At 46.6% G+C, this 17064-nt stretch overlaps 1 protein-coding gene across 2 annotated transcripts in view; it reads right to left on the bottom strand.

Moving 5' to 3' along the window:
- The window catches only part of LOC135916931 (phospholipid-transporting ATPase ABCA3-like), a 98014-nt gene that overhangs the window by 57594 nt on the left and 23356 nt on the right, over nucleotides 1-17064 (bottom strand). Inside the window, exons 5-9 of one of the 2 annotated variants that reach the window (XM_065450370.2) lie at nucleotides 15451-15699; nucleotides 13892-14080; nucleotides 7216-7400; nucleotides 5997-6122; nucleotides 3656-3773 (exon numbers count right to left, since the gene is read on the bottom strand). In XM_065450370.2, the coding sequence (XP_065306442.2) occupies nucleotides 3656-3773; nucleotides 5997-6122; nucleotides 7216-7400; nucleotides 13892-14080; nucleotides 15451-15699 (867 nt within the window). The remainder of the gene's footprint in view (nucleotides 1-3655; nucleotides 3774-5996; nucleotides 6123-7215; nucleotides 7401-13891; nucleotides 14081-15450; nucleotides 15700-17064) is intronic. The other variant, XM_065450379.2, reaches the window with a different exon arrangement.

Raw genomic sequence — 17064 nt, 5'->3', positions numbered from 1 at the left:
GTATCCTGCAGCCCAAATAGTGTTGAAAATTGTGAGTAGTGTAAGTTGTGCGTCAGTATGTAAGTTTCTGATCATGTCATACATGACTCGGTCAGGTCCCGGTGCATTGCTTTTGCATGTGTTCAATGCAGCTCTCAACTCGGCAATAACAAAAGGAGAGTTGTATGGTTCATTCTTTCGACATTTTCTTATGAGTGGCTTACATTCTTCTATTTCTTTGTATTTGAGAAAGGATTCTGAATAATTTGTTGGACTTGACACGCTCTCAAAGTGCTCCCCAAGTGAGTCTGCCTGATCTTTCAGTGTATCGCCCTGTGTATTTACCAGAGGGAGTGAGTACGTTGGTTGACCTCTAATTCTATTTACCCTGTTCCAGACTTTGGCCTCATCGGTAAAAGAGTTAATACTTGATAAAAAGTTCTACCAACTTTCTCTTCTGGCCTGCCTGCGGGTTCCCCTGCCTTGAGATTTTACTTCCCTAAAGTTGATACGATTCTCTGCAGTGGGTGAAGCGCGTAGCAGGCCCCACGCTTTGTTGTTTCTTACGAGCGATCCTACATTCGTCTTTCCACCACGGGACACGCCGTCTGCATGTCAAGCCACTTCCTTCAGATATTCATTTAAATGCGGCATCTATTATGAACGCTGTAAAGAACTCCACAGCCGCATCAATTTCTAAAGAGGACATATCAGCCCATGAGATGCTAGATAGAGTTCAAAATTTCTCCCAGTCGGCTGTATCTGTCTTCCACCTAGGAGCTTGTGGAGGAAATTCATTTTCTCTAGGTGATCTTAGCAGTATAGGGAAGTGGTCGCTCCCGTAAGGATTGCTCGTAACTTCCCATTTGAGTTCGGGCAGTATAGACGCGGAAAATCTACAAAGATCTATTGACGAAAAGGATCTGTTTGCAAGAGAGTAATATGTGGGTTCTTTCTTATTGAGATAGCACGCTTCAGAAGAAAAAAGAAACTGTTCAACGAGACGACCTCGCGCATCGATACGAGAGTCTCCCCACAAGCTGCTGTGTGCATTGAAATCGCCAAGAACAACATACGGTTCTGGCAATTCATTTATGAAGGACTGAAATTCAGGTTTGTTTAACTTGAAATGTGGGGGTATGTAAAGCGAACTTATAGTGATGAGTTTATTTTGCAGGACAACTCGAACCGCCACTGCTTCGAGGGTCGTTCGTAGCTGTAAACGTTGACATGCTATGCTTTTTTGAGTTACAATGGCGACACCACCCGATGATGCACCAGCATCATTGCGAGCTTTGCGAAAAGTAACGTGCTGTCGAAGAAAGTTTGTGCGTTATGGTTTTATGTGTGTTTCCGGTAAACACAGCACTTTTGGATTGTGTTTGTGGATGAGTTCATGCAAATCATCAAGGTTTCTAAGGAGACCTCTGATGTTCCATTGAATAATTTGTGTATCCATATTTAAAGTAAATTAGTGCTATGTGTACGGAAACCGAAGTAATGCCTTAGATTACAGAGCTTTTTCGAGGCCCTGTAATCGGGGTTTTGCCCTTTCTGAAGCGTTCGAGGGAGCCTCGCCGCTCCTTAGGCGCCTGGTGCACCTTGAGGGTAGGTGTAGTGTCCATTGCCTCTAGTGAGGCGCCGGACACGTGCTCTTGCGAGCGAGAAGTTACTGGAGAGGGTCTCGCCTTGGAGGGCAAGACCCCTGCGCCCACCAGCCCGGAGGTCGATGGGGCTCCCTGAGGGATTTGGCTGCGCCGACTGTTGCCAGCGCAGAAAGGGGCCGGGGAGGCCGGAGCAGCCTCGGCTGCGCCAACCTTCGGGGTCGATGATCCCTCAATTCTGGGTTGACGGAGCAGCGCTAGCTGCAACCGCCGCGGGGGCGGATGGCGCAGCTGCCGACTCACTGCTTGTGGGTCGGACAGCCGCCGGAGGCCGTTGTGACGCTGCCCCCTGACGCGCCACTTCGGCAAAGCTTTTCTTTGGCTGGTATGCTACCCGCCTGCGTGCCTCCTTGAATGTGATATTCTCTTTGACTTTGATCGTTATGATTTCTCTTTCTTTCTTCCAGGATGGGCACGACCGCGAGCACGCGGCGTGCTCCCCATCACAGCTTACACAGTGGAGAGCGTTCTCACAAGTTTTAGTGGTGTGTTGTTTGGCACTGATTAGCACAAGTTTGGCGGCCTCGGCAGCTCTGCGAGCTATGGCCGAAGCGTTGGCATTTGAAACAACGGAGTGGGTTTGGCACATACGGCCTAACACGGAGCTTGATGTACCCGGCCTCGATTGACTCGGGCAGGACACTTGAACCAAAGGTGATTATTAGGTGCTTGGTTTTGATCTCTTTACCATCACGCCTCATTTTAATTCTTCTGACATTGATAATATTTTGCTCACTGAAGCCCTCCAGGAACTCCGCTTGAGTCAGCTTAAGGAAACCATCATCCGACACAACACCGCGGGTGGTGTTGATTGTACGGTGCGGGGCTACTGTTATCTGGGTCTCCCCAAATGACACTAGCTTCGGTAGTTTGTCATATTGCTTCTGGTCGCGGAGCTCCAAGAGGAGGTCACCGCTTGCTATCCTCGACACCTTGTAACCTGGTCCAAAAACATCAGTCAAAGACTTTGAGACAAGGAAAGGTGAAACGTTTCGCACTGCTCTGTTTGGCTTTTCAGAATGAATAACGTGGAAGCAGGGAAAATTCTGGATTTGGTGTCCAAAAAACTTGAAGACATCTTCGGTGCGCCCTCGTTTCCGAGGGAGATCAACAAGAGGGGGGGGGGGGAAGAAGTTTCCATGAAAAAATGTATACATTCGGCAACAGCGCCGAACACCCACCACGGAGCCCAACGAGGGGACGCGGCAGAGCTTGCATACAAATCTGTACGACGCCAGTCTTACGCCGTCACTATAGCCGAATATGGTGTACCCAAGGTTGGAGAGCCACGCAGGGTTAACCCTTAGGAAAAGGAAGTAAATAGAAGAGAGAAGGAGACAAGAAAGGTCAAAAAGTGATTGATAAAGACCAATATTCGAGGAGGGAGAGACAGGAAAAGGCGACTGCCGATGTCCTGCAGGTGGGTAAGTCTGAAGGGGCCGTCTATGTGAAGCCGAGATCGAAGAGGTGTGTTGCCTCCGCCGGGGGGCCTTAAAAGTCCAAACACCCAGCATCGGCTGAACCCCCAGGATCCCCTTTTCCCCAGATACGGCTAAGCCGCGCACGGCTACACGCGGGAGGGTCCAACCCTCGTGTGCTCGGGTAAATGGTGTCGCAACACACCAAACGACTGCTTGTGCAGACGCCCCTGCGGGGAAAAGACAAATTGTCCTTCATTTGCCCTGGTAAGGGAATGATGGGCGCCTCAGAGTTTCCTCTGATTACCGTTATGCAAATATGTATCAAGCAGCTCCTCGTCGAAGGAACCACCGAGGAGCATTATTACGGCGCAGTGTGACCTTCATTCCTGCGGCGACGCCGTGCTCCACCGGGGCTATTCGACGGAAAGCTCGCAGTCGAGGCCCGCTTGGAGCATACGGCGGGCAATCAGCGAGTCAGAGGTTTGTCTCGGGGCGCGCGCTTGCATTGGATGTCCTACACAACACCAGTGTGTACGAAGCGTGTTCCAGCGGATGGACTACACTGGTTCCCGGCAGATTTTAGGATCTCACCTGTGATCATATTCAGCAGCGTCGTCTTTCCTGCACCGTTGTGGCCGAGGAGCACAGTGACCTGGTTCTCGAAAATGCGCAGGTCAACGCCCTGGACGGCCACTACTCCGTCGTAGTCCTGCGGTCGCAACGTGTATGCACTGAGTAAATCGAGTGGCCTCGCACCCTGAAACTTCATGATAAATTCCTTTCTTTTTATACAATCGTAAATTCTAACAGAAGCGTATAGTGGTGACACATCGAGGCTACAGTTCGCCCAGATCATCGGTATGTTGATGTACACCTCCAATAACCAAAATGTGGTGTGCCCCAAGATTTAGTGCTTCACGACACCCACGCAACAGCCCTTCAAACCAGAAGGTAAGCACTAGATTCCCTCTCCTACCACACTAACAATGCAGGACCTTAGCATTGCGACTGCCTTTCGCTCAACGTACTGCCTGGGTACGTAGAGCATCTACGCGAACCTTAACTTGCGCGCGGACCACGCAATTCCCTTGCGTAGAAAACGAATTCGTCGAACGGTGATGAACGCGCACGATGCTCGAGGAAATTACGGGCGCGTTATTGTGCCCGCAGTGCGACAGTGCCAGATTAATGTATGCAACTTCACCTAAAGGAGACTTTACGTCATGTTAAGAGGACGCTTTAACTCAGTGCCAACTATAGTTTCCCTGTTCAAATATACGTAAAACGCACAAATTCTCTGAAGAACCAAGCACTGGAAAGATATGAATGAAAGTTGTTGCAACTGAGAGAGCAAGTAAATTCTCCCTACTGTATAAGCAGCATAAATTTCATTTAGGGCTTCGAGCTTTTGAGAAAATTGTCCAATATCAGTAAGTTTCACAAAGTTTCAGCAACGTTTACAAATCCGTTCATGTGCACCAAAACGGGTATCGTTCTGTAAACTGCCCTTGAGCATCTACAGCGGACAAATGGTATTCATAGGTTTGCGGCTTATCTGAATTTTTTACAATGCTTACGAATGTTTTGAAAAATGCTTTACTCACAAATTGGCGGTATATTTGAACGCCCTGCCTAACATACATGAACTTTGAACACTTAACATGCTTCAATACGTGCAGTTTACAGAATTATTCAAATGTAAAGATGCACAGCTGTGAACTTGGTACTTGAGTTATTTTTAATTTTGCCATTTTCAACAGTCGTAAAGAAATTGACGGTCTAAATAAAAAATCTGCTTCCTTCAATTAGTAGATGCTCACACTTTCTTTTATTGCAACAAATGTCACCCGATTCTGTGCAATGGATGCCGATAAAAACGATTTAACCATTACGGTGTACTTATGTACGAGCTCCCGAGCTAAAGGTTCCTTATGGCGAGCGCATTGCGAGACCTTTAAGTGTTCAGGCGACCTATAAGTTGCAGTCAAACGTCAAATTCAATGAAAATTATGGACGCGTAAAATGGCTATATTTTAAGATAGAGCAGACATACCTAGAGTGGCCTCCGTGCAAAATTTTACGTTTGAAACACGAAACCAGTGAATGTGTCACGAATGAGTCACAAAAGTGGACGCTTTTGATACCTAAACTGAAACAAACACAGCATTTACCATTCGTTAAAAGTGTAACCAAGAAAAAATAAAGTTGAACTGATTTGAAAGTGACGCAAGAGTCTGAATGCGTGGCTCCTCGTTATGACCGTGGCTAAGTGCCACAGCAAATTCCCGCTTAAAAAATCTTGTAGGCGGTGTGCTGGAATTTGTTCGCTAACCACCTGGTGCAGGCGTCGTCTGCACAGATGCTAAAGGCTACTAACAAAAACAGAGAGACAATTTCCAGCCCTGCAGCGGTGCTATGATTTCTTTTCTGTAGTGTATACTACTCATTCATAACCAATTTAGTCGACGGGAACCTTTGCTGCAGTTGGCTGTTAAGAGAAAGTTTACCTCGAAGCCAACTCCAATATACTTAGCCAGCAGACGACTATACGCAACCCAACTGAATGAAAGTTGGTGCATTAAGGATAAAAAGCGGCCGTGGTTACCTATACTCGCGGTTACCTATACTCTATGTGAATAAGTCATAGCATCTTCGTTTTGTGTTTCGATAACTTGCATGCGGTTCCTTAATTATTATTCACACGTTTTACAGCGAGCTCAAGTTTAAGGCCGACAAGCCTGTTCCTACATCGCTATAATAGACGTCGATTATTATTGTTGCTTAATAATAGCTAATGAGACGAGCCCGTCTCGTTGTTGCGCAGGAAGAGCGATCGCAATAATGACAATGTTTCTCGGGTCAGTGTCCCGAAGTGACGTTTCAGTTGCCTAGAAAAGCACTGTCAGCCACGTCTGTCAAAATCCGCTCGCACCTTGCAAAGATTGGAAATCACGATGGCTGCCAGTTGGTCCCTCGGCTCGTCCTCGAAGTTTTGCGTGTCTTTAGAGGGCTTGGTCGCGCATTCGACGACCGCCAGGTTCGGGAGCCAGTAACTCCGCTGTAATATGCAAATGTCAAAAAAAAAAGAACACACGGAGCGTCGCCGATGAAAAATTGGTATTGTCTTTTCACGCCGCACGCTAACCACGCGGCTTCCGCACACTGTATACGCGGGCGCAAACGGAGGGAAGTCTGTTCCTTTTCATAGACGAAAAGAGCGGGAACCGAGGGTCCTACAACTTTCGGTAAGCACAACCAGATTTAGCCAATAGACAACAAAGCCAAGAAATGTAAGAGAAAAAAATACTTTAAAAAAAGCAACCTAGGACTGACAAAAGGGAATGAAAATGGACGAAAAAGCACATTTGGATTCGAACCTACATCTTCCGCATATTACACATTCGACACTCTGCCGGTTCAGCTATACGGCACCGGCTGTTCTCGGTCCACTTCTTCGAATATTGGTGTATGTGTAAAAGGTGTGTGCCAGCGTAGGAGAAACTATACTGGGACTGTCAGCCAGCGCTACTTGTGGCAAGGACTGCGGAAGTAGGACACCCACTTAAATATTCTTGTAATGCGGATGTGGGCGATGTTATTGCACACGGATTTAACTACGGACTTAACTCTCGCTACGGATCCTTAGTTAAGTTCCTTCGCGGTACGGGGCCGCATCTTGATTTATATCCTCAGGTACGTCATACTGCCAATGGCCTTCGACACTTTCCAAACTTTACTGTGAGCTGATTACTTAAAATATTCCTCCCGGATTCAGAGGCTCGCTGAATATGCGTTGATTTGGTTTAGTCGGCGTTCGAGAAGAATGGCGCTAAGTCGAAAGACCGTCGTGTCACCACGGACGACGAAAAGCAACGGTGATGTGAATGTTGAGAAGCGCGAAACGGCGTGAATATCGAGGCTGAATAATCGTCGGCATGCCAACCCACCGCATGCTGTTGCGGCCACGACTGTGTTACGGAAATAGCACAGGCAACAAGATGAAATGGCCACTTTGTGCATTGTACAGGGAGATACTCTTCAGCATTTGACCGTGGTATCAGTCGGTAGTAAACACCGACTCGAAAAGCGATTAGATCTCTGATCCGCCTTTGGGTTAGAACTCTTTACATATACATGAGTATACCGCTCACGTGGAACGGGAAGAGGAACGACTTGGTGATTCCCGGTCCAATGGGCAGCACGTTGTCCAGGTACCACACCAAGACTACGATGGTGCAGTCGCAGAGCAGGCCCACGAACAGGATCTCGGCCAGCGTTATGTTGTCGGGCGTGGCCGCGTGGTCGTAGAAGTTGCCCCAGTTCGCACCGTTGGGGACTGCGTACAGGGAGGGAGGAAGCCGCGTTCACGTCACAACAAAAAATAGTTCCTTTTATGCGTATACGGAAAAAGGCTACCTGACCGCGCGCCAGAGCTCGATTGCTATGTAGCTATTGCGACTGCGAACGCGGTGTTCACTTTACGTATACATGCACAGTCGCGCGCAATATGAGCTGCGACACGGTGCCCGTGGTTGAAGGCGACCCGGATTGCACGACGCCGCCGTCAAACGAAAATCGTGAAACTAAACCCCATTCCGATTACTGGTATTTATGAAGCCAATTTTTTCCTGTGTCGGCGCCACCGCTTAGTCTTGGCGCGCCTTCGACCTCGAGCACAGTGTTACAGCTCATATTGCACGCGACTGTTACATGTCACTGCGGGCATTTAAGCGTGGTATACGAAGAAATGATTGGCTTCTCAAGTTTGTAAGGCATCAGCTACCTATAAGAAAGATAGGTAATGGTATTGTCGCAGGGCTTCCTTTTGCCGAATTCTAGATGTGGGCCTGCATTATCCAAGCTTCCACCCTCCTCCTTCGATTGGCTACCACACCACGGCAATAGCCTTCTAAAAGGAAACTTATTGTCACCCTTTTGTGGATGCTGGTTAATGCCTTGCACGATGGGCCGGACAAGCAGACAGTGCAAACCGGTGTGGTCCGCGGTGGTTGATGAAGCATCACCCGAAAAATTTAAATGGTCTGTGTAGTATTGTTGCTCTGTAGGTAGAACGCAGCGTCTAAAAGAGTAACCCTTTCAGACGCTACACACACAATTGTGTACATTGTGATCTCGCACATTTTCCCAGCGTGCGAGTTACAGACGCTGCCAATTTAGTGGTTCCAGCCGAAATCTGTACTGTTTGCCTTACAACTGTAGAGGTTATAGCGAACTTGTGTCCAAACAAGCAGGTATAAAAATTGCTGGCTCTACCATAATCGAGAGTAGATGAAAGCATGATAATGGCAACCGGCAAAGCAGACAGTGGCAGGTGATACTAGCCACAATCTTAAAATGGGTGTAGTGCATGTTTGCAATGGAGCACCCCACCACACCACACCACGCCATGCTGTGCACTGGTCCATATGGACACTGCCCAGCGAGAAGAAAACCGCCTGAAGGCGGCGGGACAGGCAGCGAAAGACACCAGAGAGACAGAGTGAACTTCTCAGCTAGAAGAAAAGCGCCTGCGTGGCTCCATCTCTCGAGGCTATGTGAAACCCCCTGCCGCGGAAATCACGGACCACTGCAGTTCGAAAGAAATCAGACAACCCTGTCTCAGCGCCAAAAGCTGGCAATGGCATGTGTGATGCCCTTTAGCTGCCTTTTTGAACGTCGCTGTTGGAAATTACAAATAAAACTTCAGTGTTACAGCTTGAGTGATATTGTGAATGAACATGAGGAAGAACTCAGGAGCAACATTTTTTGCAACTTTTTTGGGCAGTAACTGGCGGATGTAATGCGGTCCTGTACTAAAGGTTGGGGGCAAAAGACCGCGTTTTCTTAAGTTTTGACTGGTCGTCCGGATGATCTCGTTTTGTTCTCGTAACTTGCACGGCTGTTCTCGTTTGAGTGCCCGGATAACGGCTCTGGCTTTCAGCTCAAGGTCATTTCAAGGTCACCGACAACGGAAGCTAAAAGCTAAAAGCTAAAAGCTAGCACTTGCCTCAACTTCACCCTCTGAAATATAGCCTTGTTAGGTTCTGCGCACTTACAGATCCAGTGATTTGGCTCTGTTAATGTACATATTAGGCAATTTAGAAAATAACATCCAGTTGTAATGATGACATTATCTCGAATAGATCTTTTCGAGACGTTCAGGCTTCATCCTGGAAACCAGTAACACAAAGATACACGCCGACAAGTATCTGTACAAGTAAATAAGCCACATTTTATTCCTGAGGATCGAGCCTGGAGAAGAAGCTAATTTTCCTTCGCAATAAAGCAATGATTTCTTTCTTATGCCCCTACTAAAGTGACGGTAGTCTACCTTCACATTCGAGACATTGTTTACACTCTATTGAATATTCCATTTTTTTCCTCCTTGGGTCTGGCTATAACGAACTGCTCGTGCACTCAACGCCTTTATAACGATGTACTTGGGGCCTCCGCAATCATTCGTTAAAGAAGTCACTCGCTGTAAAGGTCGCACACAGCACACCCCATATTAGAACCGGGAACGAATTATTCCTTCGTCATACAAGTAACTTCGTTGAAGAGCACTCAGACTGTATATCTTTGAAGCCATTGCTGAGCTGCCTTCTGCCACGTTTTACGAGGAGAATTTTCACAATGCGCACAATAAATTTGCGGGAAACATCCTTGAAAAAAAATATACGATTCTAGAAGCGTTTCGGACGTCGACTCAAGTGACGACGTGGAGCATATTGCCGGAGTTGAATTCGTCAGCTCCGCTTGCATTCAAGATGTCTATGAACAGAATGGGCAAGACGTATAGTTTACAGGTGTGTTCGGTTGTGAGGAAAATTGTGAAAGTGACCTTCGATGAGAGGAACGGCCTTCTTGATAAAAACTGCCTTCGCGCAAAGAAAAACCATTTCGACCGGAAACGCGAAGTGGATCAAGTTCGACGCGCATGGAAGAATAGATCTGAACGCGAGTTCCCATTTGATCGTAAACGCCCAAACGCAGTGACGAGGCAGTAGCTAAACCGGACCGGTAAGTGTTCACAGGTGTGAACAAGGACTTTGGGAAACTCTGCGTTGTGTGTTCGGCGTTGTAGTCCGTGCGAAAGATACACTGTGGTTTCGGTCGGCCATGTACGCGATGGCGGAGCGCAGTTAACTTGCCTGGGGCGATGTCGCATAATTGTCGTCACAAGTTATTTCAAATTTAAGGGTTCTGGGGGAGGGGGGGGGAGGCAGGAGGGGAGTACACCATTATATACGTAGGTGGTCATCCTAAAAAGAAAAAAAAACACAAACTTGAAAACGAAATTGGCTCTTGACATTGAAAGAAGGCGCCTGGTCATTCGAAACATCAATGCAGAAGGTAGTACACACTAAAGCGGACGGCACCCTGACAAATGTCTAATTAGTAACACTCAACGTAGCAAAAAAAAGTGAAGCAGCAAATTGAGCGCTGAATTTAACGCGTTTGTGAGTGAAACTGCGCTGTTATTAGCTGTTTAAGCTTTAATATGTCACGCTCCACAACGAAAGATTCGGATAAGTTGTTCTATTCCACGATGGCGACAGAAAATGTTTTTTTTTTAATTCGGCGGTTCTACGGACAAGAAGTTGGATGTTCATGGAATTAAATGAAGCGGTGAAAACGTGTGCAACATTTTCGTCCGCTCTGTATATTCAAATGGTCGCTAAACGAGAACAGCGTTTCATGCAAACACAAAACACGCCTTCACTGAAAGCAATGACCCTTCCAATAAAGCGTGGCACCGGCCTAAATTTCGTTATGCCTTTACGGGTGCCTCGTGCTCTATAAAATCTATCAATGAAGTTGTGCTTGCGTCAGAAAACGTTTTGAGAATCCGAACCCCGAGAAGATCGTTTGCGGATCATTGCGGACGTTATTCGGGTATTAGCGTTCTCGATTCACGCTACAAACATTTGTTTCAACTTGACATAAGCCCTGCATGTCGCGTTTTATTCCGAAACACATTTCTTAAGACATGGGCAGCTTCTCCGCCTGACATGACGTCGTTCACAGTCCGTTTCTGCAACGCTTTATCCACGCAGCTTCTGGGCTCCTCCTGCGCCGTTACTTGGCGAGCAAAAGTATTCGTTCTTTAGACCATTCTTAATGAAGAAAAAAAGGCACGCAATTTGAATTTGAAGCTGCAAAGCGTTAACTACCTGCCAATAGGTTTACATGATCGATAATTAGATATTATTGGCGCAAGAACCAGGTATGGTCAAAGAGCGCCAATATCTACCAGTAAAAAACGCATTCGATCGCGCTTAAACCTGACGTATCGCGTCGCCTTCTATCGCCGCGTGGATACCAAGTTCCAGAGCGTCTTCGCTTATAACTAGCCTATGCTCCTTGCCTGGTCCCTCTGGACTTTCTTATTGCGATAGCAATTATATAGACACTCCACGCACATAGTTGCCGTTGGCGTCGGCGTCGCCGTGCTGTTCCATGTAAAGTTCAAGCACGATAACAGCGTCGCCGCCCACCGTATGCTTATGCGCGAGTGAAAGCGCGTGACTGCAGCTGACGATCGGGGCTTAATCTGTCGCGTGCAACGGAGGAAAACTGAAAAAAAACGTGCCGTCTTCCGTCGTGCGAAAGACCGTGGGGGGATGGGAATTAGGGTGGGCGTTGTTCTCCGGCAGCAACAGCGTATTTCGCGACCGCGCGCAAGGGGAACTGAGCATTGCGGTCCAATCTCGCGCGCGCGCAAGGGAGGACAGCGGGGAGCCAGTGCGGGAGCGTGCGGGGGGGGGGGGGTGCGTTCTACTGCGGGAGCAATTGCGTGATTTGCGTGGCCACGCGCTCTCTATTTTTATAGCGATATGCAGACGGATCATACCTTTGTACGCGCTGTGTTCTCGCCGCTGAGCTTGCGTCGAAGCTACACACAGCACGAAGGTCACTTCGCTCGCTGCTGCTGCCGCGCTTCCTCACGCCAGCAATTTAGCGAGTGTTCGCGGTCATCGAGTGAGACGTGTTTACGTTTGCCTCTTTATGTTTGCCTGTGCGCACTGACACCATGCTTAATTTAGTAAGTAAGCGAATGTTACCAAGTTTATACGACCGATAAAACTACTATACTTACTTCGTATAGCAGTCTAGTAATTTGCTATCGCAATCGACGCCTCGTCATTCGGGCGAAGCTGCAACATTTTAACCGCACACCTCAAATTCTCTTAATATTACTCACCATGTATTCATATATACCATCGTCTGCAAGCAAAGTTTAATATTTTGTTAACATTTATTTTTGTAAAGGGGCAGGGAGGTGGTGCTGGGGGGTGAGGGGGTGCCGGAGATAATGTAAGAGCTTAGCTTCAGGAACAGTGACGTCAGACATTTTTCACGCTTTTCATAGGGCGACCGAAAATCTGTATTTCTTGAATATAGTGTGAAGGCACCGGTCTTAGCAATCAGAGTGAACGACATTTTAGGGCGACCTCCATGTAAAACTTGACCTTTTTGAGAGTACCTGTTGACCCGAGAATACTTGTTAGGTTAGGTTAGGGCTTAATGTCCAGAAACCACGTTCTGTACGGGTTACAAGACACCGCCTGGTGGGGGGCCTCCGGATTAATTTTGACCACCTACTTTTTTTTCTTTTTTTTACGTGCACCCAAAGCACTCGTACACGCGCATTCCTGAATGCGCCGCCATCATAATGTAGCCACAGCGGCGGAGAGTCGAACCCGCGTCCTCGTTATTGATATACGTGCATATAGTGTTTTCACTTGCAAAATGTTCGAGATTTCCTGAGGTTGTGAAAACGTCAAGTCAGGCGCTGACTTAAGCCCTGAGCCCCGCTCTACGGGGTGATAACTTTGAAGCTCTTCAAAATTTTTAAACTTCGCCTGTGGCAGATAGCATCATCCTTCTCCTCAAGCTGAACTCTTTGAAGAGGCGGACACCACTATAGCACAAGAACTCGAAACGCATATTGAAGTAATTAACAAACATTCACTAATCTAACATTCAAATTCATTCTTTTACAGCACATATTGCAATTTACGAATTGTATCCGGTGAGGTTGCAAGACGTATCTAATTGAAGTGAATATCTAGGATGACACAAGATTCTAACTATTATTTCTCAAAATTTGGGATGAAATACATGGGCGTTCCAGTTACTTTTGTGTTTCAATACATAGAAGAGTGTTGTGGTAAAAAATTTAGGTGAAACCGTGCATTCTGGCGGCGAGCTTGCTGGCGCATATTTCCAAACTTACGCCATTCTGGAAATTCATTCCAAATGGATAAACCTTGCAAGCTAACAGGCTACAATTCATAAATTGGAATTTATGAAAAACCTAATGAGCGAAATTTTATAATTAATTGAATAGGTATTTCGATTTCTCATGCATGTGATGTCCGCCCCTCTGTATAATATTCCAGCACAAGGTCTAGAATTATGCAATCTGCAATAGGCGATCCTTTTTTAAATACAAAGAAAACTTCAAAATTGTGACCTTGTACGTAAGCCTACAGTGCGATCCAAAGATTCCGCGGTGGCTTGGTGACTATGGTGTTGCGCTGCTAAGCACGAGGTCGCGGGATCAAATACCGGCCACGGCGGCCGCATTTCGGTGGGGACGAAATGCAAAAAAAAACGTCCGTGTCCCGTGGTTTGGTTTCAAGAACGCCCCCCCCCCCCCCCCCCCCACCCCTTCCCGTAGTGTTCAAAATTCATCCGGAGTCTCCTACTATGATCTGCTTCAAAATCAAATTGTTGTTTCGCGCACTTAAAACCCCGGAATTTGCAGTGCGACCCAACACCCTCTGGAATGCTCGGTCGCGCCTCCTTGCGGCGTCGTACCGAACTTCTCGAACCGTTCCATGACTCGGAAGCTCCAGTGAAGACTCATCCCGGGAAATATGGACGTGTAAAGCTTGTGGTCGCGCTGGATGTAGTAGTAGCCTTGGCCGTCGCCTTGCTCCAGCGCCAGGAACGGCATCACGCAGCTGAAGGTCCAGTAGATCATGGCACCAGCGACGGCGTACTGGGCTGGATTGCAGGAGAGCGGGCGTTGATGGAGGCCCGATCTACCTCCACTACCTTTCATTTGGTTTTGTTGACTCATACATTTTTCTGTTATGCTGGATCAGAATAATTTACTAACTCATACGCCTAGATAAACGCGCTGCAAATAGAGACAATTCGAGCACATGCCGCGGCGCCGCCATTGTGATCTGTTAACACAGGTGCTCTGTGACTGATTCGCTGTTGTGAAATTTATCTTAGGCATCCGAATATCGCAATAGATTTGTTAGATGCTGTAGAATCACCTAAATTGAGACTACAAAGCGCAAGAATTTTAAAAAAAATATTTCCCAGTCCAAGCTGCGCAGCGCCCGCGAAGCAAGTTTGTGAAAAAGAAACTTTACGCTCCGCTCACCCGTGCACGCGAAGTTAAATGCTAACACATACGCTATAGTATTTCAAGTGCGCAGCAGTGTTCGCATTGTGGGCCACTCACGCGGCCAAGGAGAATGGCAATGAATGAAGCTTGTTTAACTGCGCTTGAGCTTACAGGGCTGAAGAAACTTGGGTCAATTCCTGCCACGCCCTGCAGGTGGCACCTACGGTAGTTGTCTTGTAAGACCCAATGATGCACAGCAGAGGCTCTTAAGAACAAAATGAACTACGGATTTTCAATACTAAATTAAGCGGAACACTCACTTCAGTGGTATAAAATAAGCGATCAATTACTGCTCGAAGCAGCTATTCCCCGCATAACACCTTGATCGCAGCCGCGCAGCTAAAAAATCGTGTCTCTTGAGAAGAACGCCATTACCATTTAATACTTGAATGCCCCTTGAAAAAAGGCGGATTTGGAAACATATTTAGAAACAGTGAGCTGTGTAAATTGTAGGTTCCTGAGTAGAGTTTCATTATTTCAATTTCATTTATCGAAACAAAACAAAAAAAAGCTGCCGAGGAACCTCGAGTTTTATTCCTACAGAGCTCCAACATTCCAAAGTCTTTCCTGAATCTGCCTTTTCCTTCGTCGATATAATTCTACTTCATAACGGCATTTCTCGGAGCTATTCCTTTTTTTCACCTGCGCTGCCCATTTAGTTAGGCAGCGTCGAGCTGAGACCCGCCGGCATCCCACGCCCCTCATGTGTCGCCTCTCTGGCCATCAGTGGCTCAGAGTATCAAGTGTGCACTCACGCAGGTGAACCACTCCCGCCTTTGGCGTTTATGAATGTTCCCTTTTTGAACTCGCACCAACGTCCAAACTCGAGCACCGATTTCTCAACCGCGCAGAACTGGCACTAGAGACCGGAAAAAAAAAATTTACGTGAGAGCCGCATGACGAGAACGGGCACATCGAACGACGTGCAAAGGATTGCACACGCCAAAACACTCACAGCTGCTGAAGAACATGGACAGTAGTATGGCGTGCATCTGGCAGTTGCTGCAGAAGCACATGAGGATGGTGAAGAGCAGCATGGGATCGCTGAACTGAATGAACGCGCGACCCTCATGGTTCCTCTTCACGCTCACGAAGAGCATCATGAGGGTGGCGGTGATGAGGTGCATGAAGAAGCCACTCAGGTAGTGGCTCAACCAGTAGACCCAGTCACTGAGTCCCATCAGCCGGAGCATCTCCTTCATGCCTGCAAGTTCGCAAGAGGCGGGGCACGGGTTCGTGAAGTTAAGAAACAGGCAATGATAACCACTGGTCGACGAAATGTGTTCTTTGCATAACGTTTTTTTTTTACCTTTTTGCTCCAATATGCACGTCTTTAACTTCCTTTTAAAGCAGATAGCTTCCCTTGTCACATTCAGTCATTTTCATGGCTGGTCAGAAGTCTGTGACGGTCGGTGGTCGGGGTTCCGACTCGGCAAAGACAATGTTTGTTCAATCGTCCTCTCTCTCTCTCTCTCTCTCTCTCTCTATCTATCTATCTATCTATCTATCTATCTATCTATCTATCTATCTATCTATCTATCTATCTATCTATCTATCTATCTATCTATCTATCTATCTATCTATCTATCTATCTATCTATCTATCTATCTATCTATCTATCTATCTATCTATCTATCTATCTATCTATCTATCTATCTATCTATCTATCTATCTATCTATCTATCTATCTATCTATCTATCTATCTATCTATCTATCTATCTATCTCTCTCTCTCTCTCTATCTATCTATCTATCTATCTATCTATCTATCTATCTATCTATCTATCTATCTATCTATCTATCTATCTATCTATCTATCTATCTATCTCTCTCTCTCTCTCTCTCTGTCGTTCGTTCGTTCTTCTGTTAGTCGAGGCTATTTGCTTACATTGACAATCATCCCGCTCTCTATAGAATCCACGAGGTTCTCTAAATCGGAGAAAGATGCTAAGGCGTCAAATCATGGACGCATTCTTTATAAGAAAACGAGAGGTAAAAATGTGCTAAGATATTGTCATTGCACCAATTCTATTATCGCAACGTTAACTTGGCATCCTAAAAGGATACATCTGAAATCGATTTTGAGTAGCGCTTAACGCACATTGTTTCGCTTGCTTCACTTATTGCTGTTACTCCAGACTTGGCAGTCAATGATTATATAATCGGCAATAAAACGGGTACGTTAGCAAAGTTCACAACTTAACAGCCTGTAGGTTAGCACAGTTTAGAACTTAACAGCCTACATGTGCATACGTACGTATATTCACGCCGTTACCGGAATATCAGGAAACGAGAGAGAAAAGTGCGTAGGCATTTTATATAGCATTGCATCAATTCTTTCATCGCAAGGTTAACTTGACTTCCTGAAAGAATACGCCATAAATCAATTTTCAGTGGCACAATTGTTGCAGGTTGCTGAACTTGTTGTTCTTGCCGATTTTGCAGTAAATGATTGCAGATGTGAACTGCACGTTAGTCAAATTCACAACTTTAACGATAGTATACGTATGCACATGTACCTATGATCATGCCGCTTCCGGTGTAAGATCTCGATGAAAGTTGGCATTTG

The sequence above is a fragment of the Dermacentor albipictus genome, chromosome 6, assembly GCF_038994185.2.
Source record: "Dermacentor albipictus isolate Rhodes 1998 colony chromosome 6, USDA_Dalb.pri_finalv2, whole genome shotgun sequence".
NCBI lineage: Eukaryota > Metazoa > Arthropoda > Arachnida > Ixodida > Ixodidae > Dermacentor > Dermacentor albipictus.
The sequence above is the reverse complement of the archived record's forward strand: the minus strand, read 5'-3'. Positions and strand labels throughout refer to the sequence as shown.